The 15,736-nt window shown below is 38.9% G+C and overlaps 1 protein-coding gene across 3 annotated transcripts in view; it reads left to right on the forward strand.

Moving 5' to 3' along the window:
* TENM1 (teneurin transmembrane protein 1) overlaps positions 1 to 15,736 on the forward strand; it is a 3,721,864-nt gene that overhangs the window by 2,420,368 nt on the left and 1,285,760 nt on the right. For all 3 annotated transcript variants that reach the window (XM_044054336.1, XM_044054337.1, XM_044054338.1), the window contains 2 exons: positions 10,825 to 11,010; positions 13,874 to 13,897. In XM_044054336.1, the coding sequence (XP_043910271.1) occupies positions 10,825 to 11,010; positions 13,874 to 13,897 (210 nt within the window). The remainder of the gene's footprint in view (positions 1 to 10,824; positions 11,011 to 13,873; positions 13,898 to 15,736) is intronic.

The following is a 15,736-nucleotide window of genomic DNA, read 5'->3' on the forward strand; positions in this document are numbered from 1 at the left end:
GAGGCAAATTTGGGCACATTGTGGGTGCTGAGAAGAGCACACTTGACTAACATCAAAGAATGAAATAACACTGATTTCATGAATTCTAATCATGCTCTTACTTGGGAATGGAGTCTATTCCCATCATTGTATTAGAAACCCAAAAGACTTGAGGAAATTAAAACAAGACTTCAACAATTGACTAACTTCTAGTGTCATTCTAAGGGGATCCAGTATCTGTCTGCTTGGGATGACATGGTCAACAGACCACGATGCTTTGCCACAGATGGTCTGCACTTGTCTCCCCTGGGATTCCGGATACTGGCTAAGGCTCTTGCTGCCCCTATAGTGCCTTTTTTAGGCAAGGTTCAAATGACAAATTCACCACTGTAACAGGAACAGGCAAGCAAAAACTGAGGGTAATGCTACTCAATGCTAGAAGTCTAAATCTCAAAATGCACTCCCTTGAGGCACTCCTTAAAATGGAGAACATCAATATATGTGCAGTGATTGAAACCTGGTTCAAGGCTGCCGAGAGCACCCCTGCATTACCAGGCTATTACTCATACCACACTTTATGGCCATGTAACCTGGACCGAAACACCAAAGGCAGAGGTGTGTCCATATTCATTAAGGATATCCACACCTCCAGGCTAGTTGGTCAGCATAATGCATCCGAGGTTATCCAAGTGCAACTAACTCTGGGCAAAACTGCAATCCAAATTGTAGCTTGCTACAGATCCCCCACCATGCTCCAGGATTCCCACTCCTCTTTTCTTGATGTGCTGGAAAATATTAGGGTTCAACCAAACACCCTAATAATGGGTGACTTCAACTACCCCACCATTAACTGGGAAAACTACTCGTGTACCAACTTTTTAGCTCAACGCTTTCTGGAATTCATAAACTCCAATGCCCTGAATCAACTTATCCACACCTGAAGTCAACTCCTTGTTGGTCCGATCTGACAATAAGCTAATCACACTTGGTATCCACATCCCTCCCCCACCCCCACCCCCATTAAGAAGCTTAGTTACCTCCCCACGTAGTGCACGTAAGTCAGCCCCATTAAGGAAACCATGGTAAAAAAATTTCTCCAAAGCCAACTTCATGCTTCTTAAGACAGAAGTGGTGAACTTCATGACACCCATGCAGATGGACAATACAGTTACAACTGCTGAATCCTACACAAATGCACTCTATAAGCACTTACACGAGTGCATGGATCGTGCTATCCCAAACAGAACCAGCACCTATCCTCCAAAAAAAGGAAGCCAATCTGGTGGTCCCCTGCCATAAACAAACTGTACAACAGAAGGAAGAAACTGTTACAAAAGAGAGTAAAATCCCATGAGTGGAGGAGCTCCCTGGTCAGCCTCAGTAAGAAGCTGACATCCCTTATAAGATCCTGCAAAGCTAGCTATGAAAACAAAATCACCACTAATTCTAAGGACAACCACAAAGCATTCTATAGCTATGTCAAGAATCTCAATGGCAACACCCAGATCTGCTCTGAGTTATAGCACAATGGCATGAAAATTACAGAACCAACTGATATTGCCAACATCCTGGCAGATAGGTTCAGTGCTAACTTTACCTGGCTCCACCCCCTAAAGAGCCCATATCTATACAGGAAGAATGCAGAGTCCCTGTAATCACAACTATGCAGGTAAAAGCTGCACTCTCTAAAGCCAAAAACACAGCATCCATGGGACCGGACATCATCCCAGGCTGCGTTTTACACAAACTTCAGAAAGAACTGGCTCCCCACTTAAGCACCATGTTCAATAATAGCCTTGCATCAGGCTTTGTGCCCATTGAATGGCGCACAGCAACAGTTATCCCACTCCACAAAGGGGGAGCCACCACTGATCATGGGAACTATCGACCTGTTAGCCTGACGAGCCTGGTCTGCAAGGCCATGGAACGTATCATCATGGAACTCATAAACAAAGACATTGGTAATCTCCAAACTCTGGACCCCACCCAGTTTGGGTTTGTGAAAGGAAGATCATGCCTCCTGAACCTGATTGACATCTTTGAGGCAGTCACCAAAGCCGTAGATGAGGGTAAGGTGGTTCACACAGCCTATCTTGACCAAGGCTTTCAACACCATCCCCCATTCTGGAATTATAGCTATACTCACTAAACTAGGTATAAATCCCTGCATCACAAGATGGGCTGCCAACTGGCTCACTGCCAGAACCCACACTGTAAAAGTTGCAGACTCCAAATCTGACCTCAAAGCAGTGACAAGTGGAGTACCACAGGGTTCCTTCTTGGGATCTCTCCTGTTTGGTATCTACTTCTCTGTAGTACAGGCTAACACGGAAGGCCTCTGGCTAATGGAGTTCACAGATGACTGCAAACTAGAGCCATAGTCAAGTCCACAAATGATGTGGACATCCTACAGAAGGGCCTCGCTGAGACAGATACCTTGTATCAGAGCCATGGCCTCAAGCTCAATGCCAAAAAGTGCAGTGTCACCCCCTTTGGTAAAAACTCTGTAACCATGAACTACCACATAGGCAGCAATCTACTTAACACCGAATGTGTGATAAGAGACCTTGGGACCCAGGTGGACAGTAGTCTCTCCTTTGATAGTCACATCACCACAGTAGTCAGGAAGTCCTTCTTCGTGACACACCTCATCATTAAAGGGATCCAGGAAAAAAGATGTCATTGTTCCCCTTTACTCGGCACTCATTAGACCCATTATAGAGTACAACACCCCTTTTGGAATGTACCTCACAAGACATCTGCAGCAGCTGGAAAGGCCACAGAAGTACCTCACAAAGAGGATTACTGGCCTCAAAAAAATGCCCTACACTGACTGTCTCAAAAAACTTCAGCTTTACTCCGTAGCATATCGCCTACTCCGAGGTGATCTCTGCCTAACATATAAAGCTATGTCAAACCCAGAGCTGTTGGACATGCTACACCTGAAGAAATTCCAATCCCTCCCAGCTACAGGCTCTAGGGACCTAAACCTTGTCACCACAATAAACATGACATGCTGGAGGGATAGATTCCTGTCCCGGAGACTTCCCATACTCTGGAACAGGCTACCCATCTATGTCAAGCAAAGTTCTTCATTAGCACTCTTCAAGAAAAATCTTGATGAGTGGATGGGAAATAGGAAATACACCCCGGGGATCATTTCTGTGTCTCTGCTCGACAGTGGCACAGGAAAATAACTTTCTTTGGTGGCATAAGCCAGGGAACCTTGTTGGCTAGGCTTACGTAGGCCCTTGAGCCAATAGCCTAGCACCTACCTATGAACCTAAGAGTCTATGCTATAGTGACTAATAAAGTACAGAACACAGAGTACAATGAAGAAAAATAACATATAGGGGAATTATTCGAGGACAGCATACTAAAAGTACACATGGAATATTCATATGCAGCACAGTCTAATAAAGTGTCACAACAGCAGTGTTATCATAGCATTGCAGAAGGCAGTAGTGATAGTAAAAGAATAAAAGCAAATAGAGGAATTCAGCCAGCAAGACATGGTTAGTCTGCCAGCAGGACATGGTTAGTCTACTGCAGGCCCTAAACAGCCATGAAAGGAGAGTTATGGAAATAAAAAGGCTAACATGGTTTTCAGGGTTTAGCACATGGATGCAGTGGGTGGACACAGCTGGTCAGTGTTGCATGTGCATCACAGGGCCACCAGCATAACATTCCATGTGAAGACAAGGACACAAGACATAGTCGTAGACAAGTCAACCTCTGAGGTTAGTTCCATAAGAAATCACCATCTAATGGCTTCTGAACAATTAATTATGTTTTCAGCTGAGAAACTGGCAGGACACTATTTCCACATGGTTGATTGGATGTGGGACGTCTGCTGGGGGAAAACTGGTATAGTGTCTGTTGGGGATTCTGCAGAAGAATTGTGGCAAATGGTGATCTCATAGGACACTGATAACATATATACTGTAACATGACCATTTGCTTTCTTGTTACCAGGCACATCATACCTACAACTGTGAATACTTGCAGCAAAGAATATGACTGCCTACATGTTTGTGCTTATAACCCATGTGACTTGTCACATGCCATTGCATGCAGACTGTATCTGTCTCCTCTGCATTGTTTACTCACATATACCACATTGCATGCCTATCTGCTAGGGACAAAACACTTGCATCTGTGGCATCCTTTACAAACAGGTATACATGTGCTCATAGATGATGTGTATTCCTGGCATGGAGCTGTCTGCATGATGCACTCAGTGTACATTACACACTGGTACAATATCTGTATAAAATATGTTTATAGTTTCCAATGGGAGATGATCCAGCAGTATATGTCTGCACAGCATGAAGTCAGCACATCTGTATAGGCTCACAATGATGGCATTGTGAACTGGTACATTCTGAGGATACAGTGGTACTGTCAACAATGCTAACAGTGGACACCTCCACTCAGCCATGACTGAGATGACTGTGGATGGCTGGGATGAACCTCCTGCATCAGCTATGTTTTGTGAAGGACATGCCATCAATGTGGACTCCACATGTGGTACACTGAAAGCGCAAATATAGCCAGCATCTGAAGTCAGTACAGCCTCATAGTGTACATGCACAAGGTATTGTAGACAGACTCCTTGGTGTCCATCAGCTCACAAATGTGTGTGTTAACCAAGGCAAGGACCTGCAAATGGGCATGGGTGCAATACAGGCAGTATAGAAGGTTAGCCAAGCTGGTTGAGTGTATGATGGCCTGAAGGCTTGTCTATTTATGTTCCTGGTAAATGCACTGCCTTGGTCGTACCTCATTGTCCATCTACCTGAGAAAGACGCAATCACACAAGTAGATGGTTTATAGACAGTTCTTCACAAACAATAACACCCTCCCTCTGTGAGTAACAGTGGTGACATGTTGGTCCACTTCTCTTCAGCTCATGATAATTGCCAGTATGGGTCTGGTAAAAATAGCTCAAGGGAGACAACACTGGGTGTTTTGGAAGAGTGCTTTTGCACAGACCTGCTAGGAGAAAAGCATTCACTTAGAGAACCATGTTGTCAAAAGCCTAGCCATGATCCTTTAACCCGACTGCAGAAAAAGTAGTGGGAGAGTCATTTTGGTACCTATAGAAATTATAGGCATGGACAATTTTTGAAGACTGTCTTAAGTTAATGCATGACAAATCTGGATATATTTTTGATTTACACACAGATACTGACCACATTATGACAAACAGGCGTTAGCATTAAAAAGTAATCCTGTGCGGATTCATGTGCTTCTGTGGTTGTCTGCAGCTTTGACCATTTTAATATGATTTTTACCATCTAACCCTCAGTATTCTTTAATACCTAACACTCGGTGTTCTGATTTGACATATCCTATCTCATCCTGGAATGATTCTTGTCTGTCAACTGCTAATTGACTGCATACTGCAGCAGAAATAACTGTGTGTGTGTCATATTTATTTGAAAGTCCTACTGTGGAGGTATAAAACATTCCATTGACACACATGTATATAATTTTACTGCACTGAGACAAAGTTTGTTTTTCAAGAAAATGTTTTTTGTGAGTTGCTGCTTTTTGCTTAGTAGATGTACTTGAATTGATTCTATGTGGCTATAGCCCAGATATTATCTAAACTAATATGTGTTGCTGTACTTGAAATAAATTAGCCCAGCTTTGCTTCTGGGGGGGGGGGGTGAGGGACAGATGTCATACCTAAAATGATGATGATATATTGAAATTCAAATAGGAAACATGTTTAATTAGTATAAGTGCCTTTCAAACTTAAGAAATAGTAGGATAATAGTGTTTCAGGTATGGTTGTAAAAGTGAGTAACAAGATTTTTTTTTTTGTAGTTTAGATGGATATTTAGGCCACTGCAGAGTATCTGGCTTGGTGCTTCCTACTGGTTAGAGAGTGAGGTCTTTTATTGCTTTATTTTCTCGTGCATACCATATACCCCAAATGGCATATGTGCAGCATATATGGACTTTTTCTATTAAAAAGACTATCAAAATGATATTCCATATCCTACTTTATTCAGCTAAGATTGGGTATAAACTGGACCACTGACCTTTGTTTGAACACAGTTGTGTTCCATCTGTAGGCCCTTCGTTTGCATGGATGAAAAAAAGCTGTCTTATATTTAGTCCATTCTCATCTGTGATGGTCCTTTAATGTCTATGGTGCAGTCTCAAACCCATATCTTAGATAACATGGCATTAAATCCCACCAGCATGATAGAAGGAAGAGAAATTATCACAGTACATTATATGCAACACTATATTACTTTATTTATTGGTGTTTGGTTACCAGCATGGTCCAACACGGCCATATAAGACCCCTTTTCAGTGGAGGCCTGGGGAGAAAAGCTCCACTAAATTACAAATTCTAGCAATAAAAATAAAAAATATAGGCAATACAAAAAAATATGATATGATACAGCATAACAAGATTAATGACTTGGCACATGGATTGCTTTCAGGAGAAGGGAGAAATAATAGTTACAAAGCAGTGTAATATACTTAATGTGTAATTAGAAGGAGAGATATGGAGGGATTATTAGTGAGAGTGAAAAATATTATAATTAACAAGATATGGGAAAACAAGGAGGCATCATTAAATGGAATCCAGTTGGAGCCGTTTGTAGAGAAGGATTCAGTGTAACTGGAAGAATGCTGCTTTACGTGTAGAAGACAGAATAGGATTGCAGGTTTATAGGATCATAAAGGGCAGACAGCATGATGGGAGAAACCGTGGAGTTAAAAACAAACACAATTCGGATGTAATATATGAATAGGTTTATAAGAAAGCAAAAAATGTAATGGTGAGTTTAGCCAGACAAGCAGGAAAAAGAGCAGTGCTGGGAATTAAGTAGATAGTCCTGTAGTCTAATTCTGAAGCAGATGGGGAAGGTCATTAGTTTAACAGTAGTAGGCAGGGAGTTCGACAATTTGAATATATAGGTAGAATATAGGGATTCACCAAAGGTATTGTATGATTTTTTTTATATGAAGTAGATGCGTAGGATTGGAGTGATTAATATATTTGTCAAATTAAAGTGGATCATCTAGGACGACCCCTAGTAGTTTGGTTTGTGAGATTATTTGTATATGAACATTTTGAGAGGAGAGGGTAGTATAGTTGGAGTTTGTGTCTGTGTAGGATCTAGGAGTAGTAAAAAGCATTATTTCAGTTTTATTATGGTTTAGGAATAGTTGCCCATGAGATAAACTGGTATTTATAGAGGTGAATGATTCCTGAGTGGCAGTTTGCAGTGAGAGTATGGAAGATAAGTAACACCATCTACATATTCAATTAATGTTGCGTGAGCTGAGACAGAGGGAAGAACAATTATTAATGAAAAGGTTAAATAATAATGTCCAAGAATAGAACCTTCTGATATGCCAGTAGGTACTTGTAAGTGGGTAGAAAAGGCAGATGTCATTTATCTGCTTGCAAACAGCTGCGACTTAGTGAGGGAAGAGTACGTAGCCATTTTGGATGGGACACAGGATCAAAAACCTTGGAAAATTTTCGATACAAAGTGGTTGCTGTTTTTTGTCATCAGTATAAATCATTCAGCCATTTATTTAACTTGTATGTAAAGTTGTTTAAAGAAAACATCATGTGGTCCATTGCATCTGTCCAGCTGCTGCAGATGGACATTAGACACCTACTGCTTTTCTCTTCTGTCCATATCACTCTTTCATCTGCTTCAGGTCTCCTTGAAGTCTCTGGAAGTGGTACTTTTTAACCCATTCATTAATCCTACCCCATCCAGCTACATCTCTGGACCACCCTGAATAACTGCGCACACTGTTATCTCAAGACACTGTGGTACAGTCATATCCCGTCTTTCTCCCTCTGAGTAAATGCCAAGTGCTCAGTCTTTTCCCATAATCGTCATCATTCTCTCTAACCATTGGATATTTCATGTTCACATGATCTTCACTTGCCTTTTCTCCTGTGTTCTGTATGGCCAGTACAACCAGAAGTAGTATCCCAGTGTGGATACAGTGCTGCTCTCTATAACAGGATGGCTGTACTGTCTTCTGAGTTTATCGTCCTAGTTAGGCACCCCTAGAACCCAAATGGTTTTATCCACTGCCCTTTCAAACTATTGTGTCTGCTGATTTAACATTACGTTACTGTTCAAGAAGCAAAATATCATCCATAACAGCAATACATAAATACATTTTTAATATTGTTAAAGTCATGTGATGCAGAAGCAATAATGAAATTAGATAAGACACACACAGACTTACATTACACTCAGATGAGTGCAATAAAATTTAGAAAACAAATGATATTTAAACATAACAAGGTCAGATCATTGCAAACCAAGGAATGTTGCACACAATAATTTAATTACGGACTGGATTTCAGCAGTAATAGTGGTTTCTTTGTGAGAAATTATTTGAAACTAAGTGCAGTTATGCATTTTAATTTCAAGAGGAGATGAGTTCTATCACACAGGACCTAGAGCTGAAAAAGCTTTAGAAGAGCATTGGAAAGGATCAGACTGTTTGCAGACTAGCAATTGTATCAGAGGCATCTTTTCACAGATGTTAAAAATCAATGTGCTGTGAAGAGAATTACAGTGGTCCAGATTTAGTATTTTGAAAATCAAAGTACATCTGAGTAGCTTAGCCCCTGACAATATTGAAAGCCAATTTTTCTCAGCAATAGCGTGCACGTGTTCCTCTCTGTGTAACTCGCATCTGCTAAAAAGCAGAATATTTTCTTTTCCATTCTTTGCATTTTCTTTAATAACCTGCCAGGTGTTCCTGTAAACACTGTGAGAACATCACTCATTGTGTATTATTGTCCTAACTACCTTTGGCAGTAGTCAGAGGGAAAACAGAAGAACACATCAGTGAATTAGGACTTAATCAGCTGATACATCAAGTTTGAAGCTTTAGGGGCACTAAGCATGTCTGTTTTAAATCAGATTCAAACCTATACCCTCCGTATCATCTGTAGGATTGAGTTCTGAAAATAGTAATAATAATAATAAATAATGAAAAATAGGTAAGTAGACACTAGATAGCTAACAGTGCTCCACTAATCACTAAAGAGGTTTGTGAACTGACTTGCACATCTACTTGTGGGACTGACAAAACACAGCGCAGTCTTCAAATTCAGTATAAAACACATAACTAATCAACATTCTAGTTACAGGGAATGAGAAGTTGTGTGTTTGATACTCTAGTAAATATGTACCTTCTTAAAGCAAACATTTAAAGGACTCTAGGGAAAAGAAAACTAGAAAGCTGTTTAGTACATCACAGAGCTGCATATCTTCATGATGTATTCCTTCACTTTGTGAGCAGGTTGAAGGCTTTTCATACAACTGGTTCAACATGTCTTAGCAATGCTGCTTCTGTCAGCCAGGAGATCAAAGCTCTTGTGCCTAATAATGATAAAGAAGTCAGACTAGTGAGGTCAGCCTTGCTGAGTAACATTTAGATGGTCATATTGCTTAACATAACAAGCAGACAGACTTAAGTTATCACGTTGATTCATGTATCCATGGGACTTTCTCAGTATAAACACATCAACTCTCATGTAGCATATCGCTGATGTCATTACAATGTTTTCCTAAATGTCAAAAGAATATCCTTTAAACTTACATCCCAGAAAATCCAATCAGATATAACTGTGATGAGTGCATCAAATGCAGATGTTCTGGATCTCAGGGCAGTATTTTTATTCAAGTTAGAATGTATTAACTTCCCTGTGACAGTGGTTTATCAGTTAGTCATACTGCCTCACAGCTCATTTTCCAGATCAGCTGGGGTCTCTTGTGTTCACAGAATGCACATCATCCCTGGTTTGAGTGGCTTTTGCCACAGGTGCTGGCTTTCTTCTACCTTGCAAGCAGTAGGTGAAGTGGAGATTTTTCTGATTGCTTGCAGGCATATTTGTATGTCCGTGTGTGTGTGTGCGTGCATGTCAGTGTCTGTCTGTCTGTGGGTGTGTCTATGCATATATTCCTCAGTTCCTTTTCCTTGTCCTGCTGTCTTCTACCAATTGCCACCCTCCCTTGCTTGCGTATTATTGATGGCCTCCTGAATGAAGTCCATTACCTTGTTACTTTATTTTGATTAAACTGAAATGCAACTGCACTTACCTGTAGACATTATAAAATTCAGAAGGTACTGATGGAAGCTAACACCACCACAATATCTAAACCCTATGTCAGATCTTCATGTTAGTGGCAAACAGGCTGATTTTGCTCATGGTGTCTGCGGGAAATATATTAAACAAGATGCACCCCAAACTAAACCCTTTTTTCCTCATCTGATGTCCGTATTTCCCCCAGACACCTAATCCTAAACTCCAGCAACAAGTCTGTAAATTAGTTTTGTAGCCATGAAACCATTTTGGACCCCCTGATTTCCTCTCTTTTAACTTTCCTGTGATCCGCTTGTATAGTACATGCTAAATAACATGGATAGCCATCATCAGCTGGGTGACCCTTGTGTCCTCTAGGGTTGACCCTGCATTAGAATTAGATCCATGCTGGGTGATGGTATGCTGTTGTTGCCAGACACTTTAATGCTGCTCATCTGTATGACCATCAGAATTCAAAAGCTTCTGTAAATTTTCTTGCAGAATATTTTCCATTACATTTCCTGAAGATATTGTAAATTTAAAATTATATAGGTCAAGAAGCTGCTTTTGACAGAAGTATTTGATGCTAAAAAACTGCATTCATTTGGTACTGAGATATAATATATATATGTATATTTGATGTTTTGTATATCAGGATGACAACATTTTAGAAGAATGCTTTAATGTATGTCTAGAAATAATTCAGGCACTAATTATACAATTTTATATTTTTAATCTTGTTTCAGAGTTGTGTGCAGTTGACTGTGGTAACCATGGCATTTGTTCTGGAGGATCATGTCAGTGTGAAGAGGGTTGGGGTGGAGCTGCCTGTGATGAACGCACATGTCACCCTCGCTGTGCCGAGCATGGACAGTGCAAAGATGGAAAATGTGAATGCAATGCTGGATGGGAGGGAGAGCATTGTACCATTGGTAAGTTAGTATATATAACATTGCATTTTTAGATGTCTTTTTCTAAAATAAAACGTTATGATGACTTAAGATGCATAATATTACTAAACATAAGGTTCTAAATCAAAGATAGAAATCAAGTAAGTCCAAGAGTTTTATGGCCTTTATATGTAGTATGGAATAACCCTCTTTAAGTCACTCACCCTGTCTTTGCTTCAATTTTAATTAACATACAAATGGACATTACATAAAGAAACTGTTACATAATCTCCTTAGGGGTAATTTATCACTTACAGAGTCTTATGTGGTACCCTCTGTTTGCCCTGTAGGATGACAAATGACCAGGTTTCATTAGACCTCTTGTATATCCAAAAATCTAGCAGTACCACCAGTACTACTCCAAGAACCTAAACCCACATAAAAAAACATGTTAACAGAACCTATTGGTGGTATAGATATCTCTCCAAAAGTATTCCTTACTTAAGGAATGTGCCCCAGTTGAATAAGAGGCAAAATATTTCCCAAACTCTCTTTAAAACCAAGGTTAATGAGTGAATGCAGTTCCCTAAATTCACCCAGTAGCTGGCTGCATCAGGGAATCTGATAGTGGGAATTGCAGGGGTTAGAGATCTAAAATTCTACAGGACTGAATGCCTATGCAAACCTATGAAATATGAACTATCACAGACTGACTGATACCACCTATCTACCTTGTCGTCTGAGCTACTGTGTTAGTAAACACAATTGAAAAAATATGTTGTATCTTCTGTATCAAGTGGTAGCATAAAACAACAGTAAAGAAAACAAGTATCTGGGTCACGACGTGCTGTGTAAAGTAAGATGATCCATGTGACACATGTAGTACTTAACGTTTGTAGTCAAATAATGTTGACTTTTGTAATTACTTACACAAACAATGAGACTTTGTGTGAAGAATAGCAGTAATGCTGTCACCTGATTGTTCCATCTGGGTGCTCAAAGTGGAACTGCTTTACTTTGATTTCAACAAGTCATTCAGAGTTACTTACCCTCAGGTAGTGCTTATAATATTGGATAGTCTACCTGTGTCTTATGTCCTATCAAAGAGTGGCGCACAGCATGCATATAAAGGAGAATCACTCACTTGATACCTGAGATACTTGTTGTTATTAGGTCAGGGGACTGTGCAGATAGCTAGGTCCTGCCATTTATCATCTGAGCTGTCCCAGAGTCACATCACCATGCACAGTACAGGCTTGTAAATGTATATGGTCCTTGTATGCATTGCCTTGTGCTGTGGATGATGCACCATGTGCAATTCAGGCTGCCATATGTGCACATCATGCTAACACTATGATGTTTGCTGAGATGGGCATTTAGCTACCACTTGAACTGCAGTATGCACCACAGTTTCATGTTCAAAGCTATTTTCTAGTGGCATTTAATGTGCATGAAACTGTTCTGCACACACACTGCACTGTCATATGGTACAGTGTTGCATTCTGCCTGTGTGTTCACTTTATGCCTCTTCTGGGAGGGTGCAATTTGTCCTATTTTATACCTCATTATGACTTGGTATGTTCTCATCCTATGACTGACTGCACATTAGCAAAGCTTTACTCAGACATTGTGCCAGACTCTGTGTAGTTGTGCGCTTTATGTAACTGATGTTGCTGCACACCTGCAACAGCTGTACTGTGTGAGACCATGTCAGCCTGAAAGTGCATGTGAATATAATGTCCACTGAATGTCCTGTGGGTAGATACAATGCTATTATTTAGTGGATGAAGTGACCAGAAAGTGAAAGGGTACTGTTGGGCAGAACTGGTCACAGAAGCAAATGTAGCTGTTAGTTACTGATGTTTGACTTCACATGCAGATGACTTTTCATTGAAATGAAGGACAGCACCAATGAAAAGGTGGATGATAATAGGCTGCATGCAGAGTGATGTAACATGAGCTTATATGATACCTTTGTACTGATTCAGATGAACATTTTCTCATTATCCTAGTTTGCAGCTTTCCAGTCCCTGATATGCAGTGTGTAATTAATGCAGATGCACAGAGGTGACTGCTGCAGTGACATGTCCCTTTGAGTACCTTCCACAAGTGTCATTATCACCACTTAAATCTAGCACTATGGACAATTGCAACAGTGTATGAATATGTTTATTGATCTATAGGACATTCATACTGTGGCCATGCATGACACTCACACCTGCACTGTAGGTGTATATTCTGCAGTTGTTTCATCATGGAGATGTCTGTGAAGCTGAAAATCCACAACTACTTATCAAAATAGAAGTATTTTAGCCTTTTATGATGAATTATAATTTTACAGTGTTATTTCATTAGCAGTAACATCTACGCCATACAACATGTCACTTGGTAGGTATCAAAATCAGGCAGTTAATAGTGATGCCATGCCTTTCTGAGTCCATAATATATTAACAATAAAATTATAATATTTCTGACATATATTGATTCAAAACTAGTTCAAATCCCTGCTTTTCTGTTTTCACTTTTAAAAATATTTTAATTAAAATAAAAAATAGTTGAATATTTTATTTTAAAGTGTTTTCCTTACCTTTCCATGTGCTGTATCACAGACTGTCTTACTTTTGGGACATCACTGATTTTTTTTTTAAGTTTTGGATGTTTTTTATTCTGCAACATATATTGTTTTCAATAGTCTTTCATCAGAATGACTAATGTATAATATTTGTTTGCAAAGACCTGTGTGCGTTGATGTTGCTTGATTATTTTGCATAATTTTACTCCTTTTGTAAATGCATATTTGCCCACCTTTGGAGCTGTGATTCATATTATTTCAGTTGTCTGCACTGTGCTTTGTTGCATACAATACAATTGAAGTCTTTTGTTTCCTTTTATTGTTCCCGTCTAGCTCACTATCTAGATGTTGTAAAAGGTAAGCAGAATTGCTTTTGGTGCAATAATACAAAAGACTGTTGCTTCCTGTGTGCATGACTGGTCTTGTGTCTCAATAAAAATGTTTGCTGACTAATAGAGTTGCTTTGTCTTAAAAGCAGATAGTTGGAAAGCGGTACCAAGAATAAATGCACTTTTTTAATTTTCTTTCTTTAGAAATGCAGATCATTTAATTTGCATCAGCACAATACATGTGCAGCCAATTAATTCCAGCTACATATTTTTCGGCTCTTCTTGAAAACCTTTTTTATCTTTCTAAATGTTAAATACATGTTTTATCATTGCATTCATTTGAAAATAGTAGCATTTCTTATAAGCTTTATCATTGTACATATTGTTATACATTCATAGAGACACTGGAAGACTACAAAGGATTTAGGTTTTCAAAAAACTCTTCTTTGGTTATGTGTTTGCTTAGTAAGTACAGTAGACATGTTGCAAAATGATCGTTTGTTGAGTGGCATTATTTTAAACAAAAAATCAAATCACATAGTTTTGCAGAATAGTACATTTCTAGTAACAAAAATATGCTTAATATGAGCTTCATATACTACTTTTTTTGTATTTAATTGCTTGGCTAATGATAATTGCTTCTGTTAATTATGGCACAAAATAATTCCTCACACTTGCTATGTTTTATTGCATTTTTAGATCATTGTTTTGCAATTTACTTAAGACTTTGAGATGTCTATAACAAGGCTTTCAGCAGAATACAGAATTGTAGAAAACATCAAAGATAATTACTATAATATGAGAGATGTTCAGGAAACCACATCAGGTGTAGTTGTACAAAGAAACTGCTACCTGCATGACTTTTAATGATGGACACCATTGGAAAATATACTGAACTAATGCTTTTTTTCAGTAAAGATGAAACTTCATTGTCAATGTTCTATAACCTGACTAGAAATACACAGACAAGAGCCATCTGACATTGTACAATCAAAATTGTGATGCATGCTATAACCTAAAGGGATATTATACAATCTGTAAGGCTAGACAGAGGTGTTTGACCCATTCATGCCTATTTTGTGAAGAAGGATGAAAGACACGCAATCAATGCATAGGACTTTATTTTCTAAAGCAGGTGGCCAGAGATGTTAATTTTGTGACGAGGAAATAATGAATATGATTTAACATACAACATTTGCATCTAATGTCTGACCTCAATTTTTCCTGTAGCATTTTTGTAGCATAAAATATGTCAACTGATTCTCCTGAACAAAATTACTGAATATATAATTTTCTACTACTGTAGTGTTCTGTTTTTTATTGTTTCATATGTAAGTTCATGGTCAACTTGCCTGTCCTCAGAAATGCACAAAAATAATAAGGTAATTTGATTCATGATTAGGATGAAACTTAGCCGCAGTATTGCTGATTTAAGTGTTCATTGTCAGTGTTCCATGAATTCCACACTTAAAATCAGTCTCTTGATTATTATATGCCTGCTCCATGTATGGAATCTTAATCTTATTTTAAGAATTCAAAAAAATGAAGATTAGTTCCACTTAAGTGCCTCAGCAAATCTTTTCCATCAGTGCTAGCAATTATTATTTTAATATTATAGTCTTTTATTAATTCTAGATGTTTTAGTGTCGCTAGAAACATTTTCTGCTATGAGAAGCACATTTGTCTATCTGAGAATCAGTATTTGTCACACTTATGAAGATTTCTAAAATGTGTATAACACAGGATGCATTCAGCATACTGGAAACTGCCTCAGTTTTAATACTGAATTTGTAAAGATGTTCTTCGTGTTTCACTGTTGCAGTCATTACATTTGGGTTATCTGCTTGCAGGTAGCCCTCAGTCAGCC

Source organism: Protopterus annectens, chromosome 13.part0 (assembly GCF_019279795.1).
Source record: "Protopterus annectens isolate FY-2018-M chromosome 13.part0, PAN1.0, whole genome shotgun sequence".
Lineage (NCBI taxonomy): Eukaryota > Metazoa > Chordata > Ceratodontiformes > Protopteridae > Protopterus > Protopterus annectens.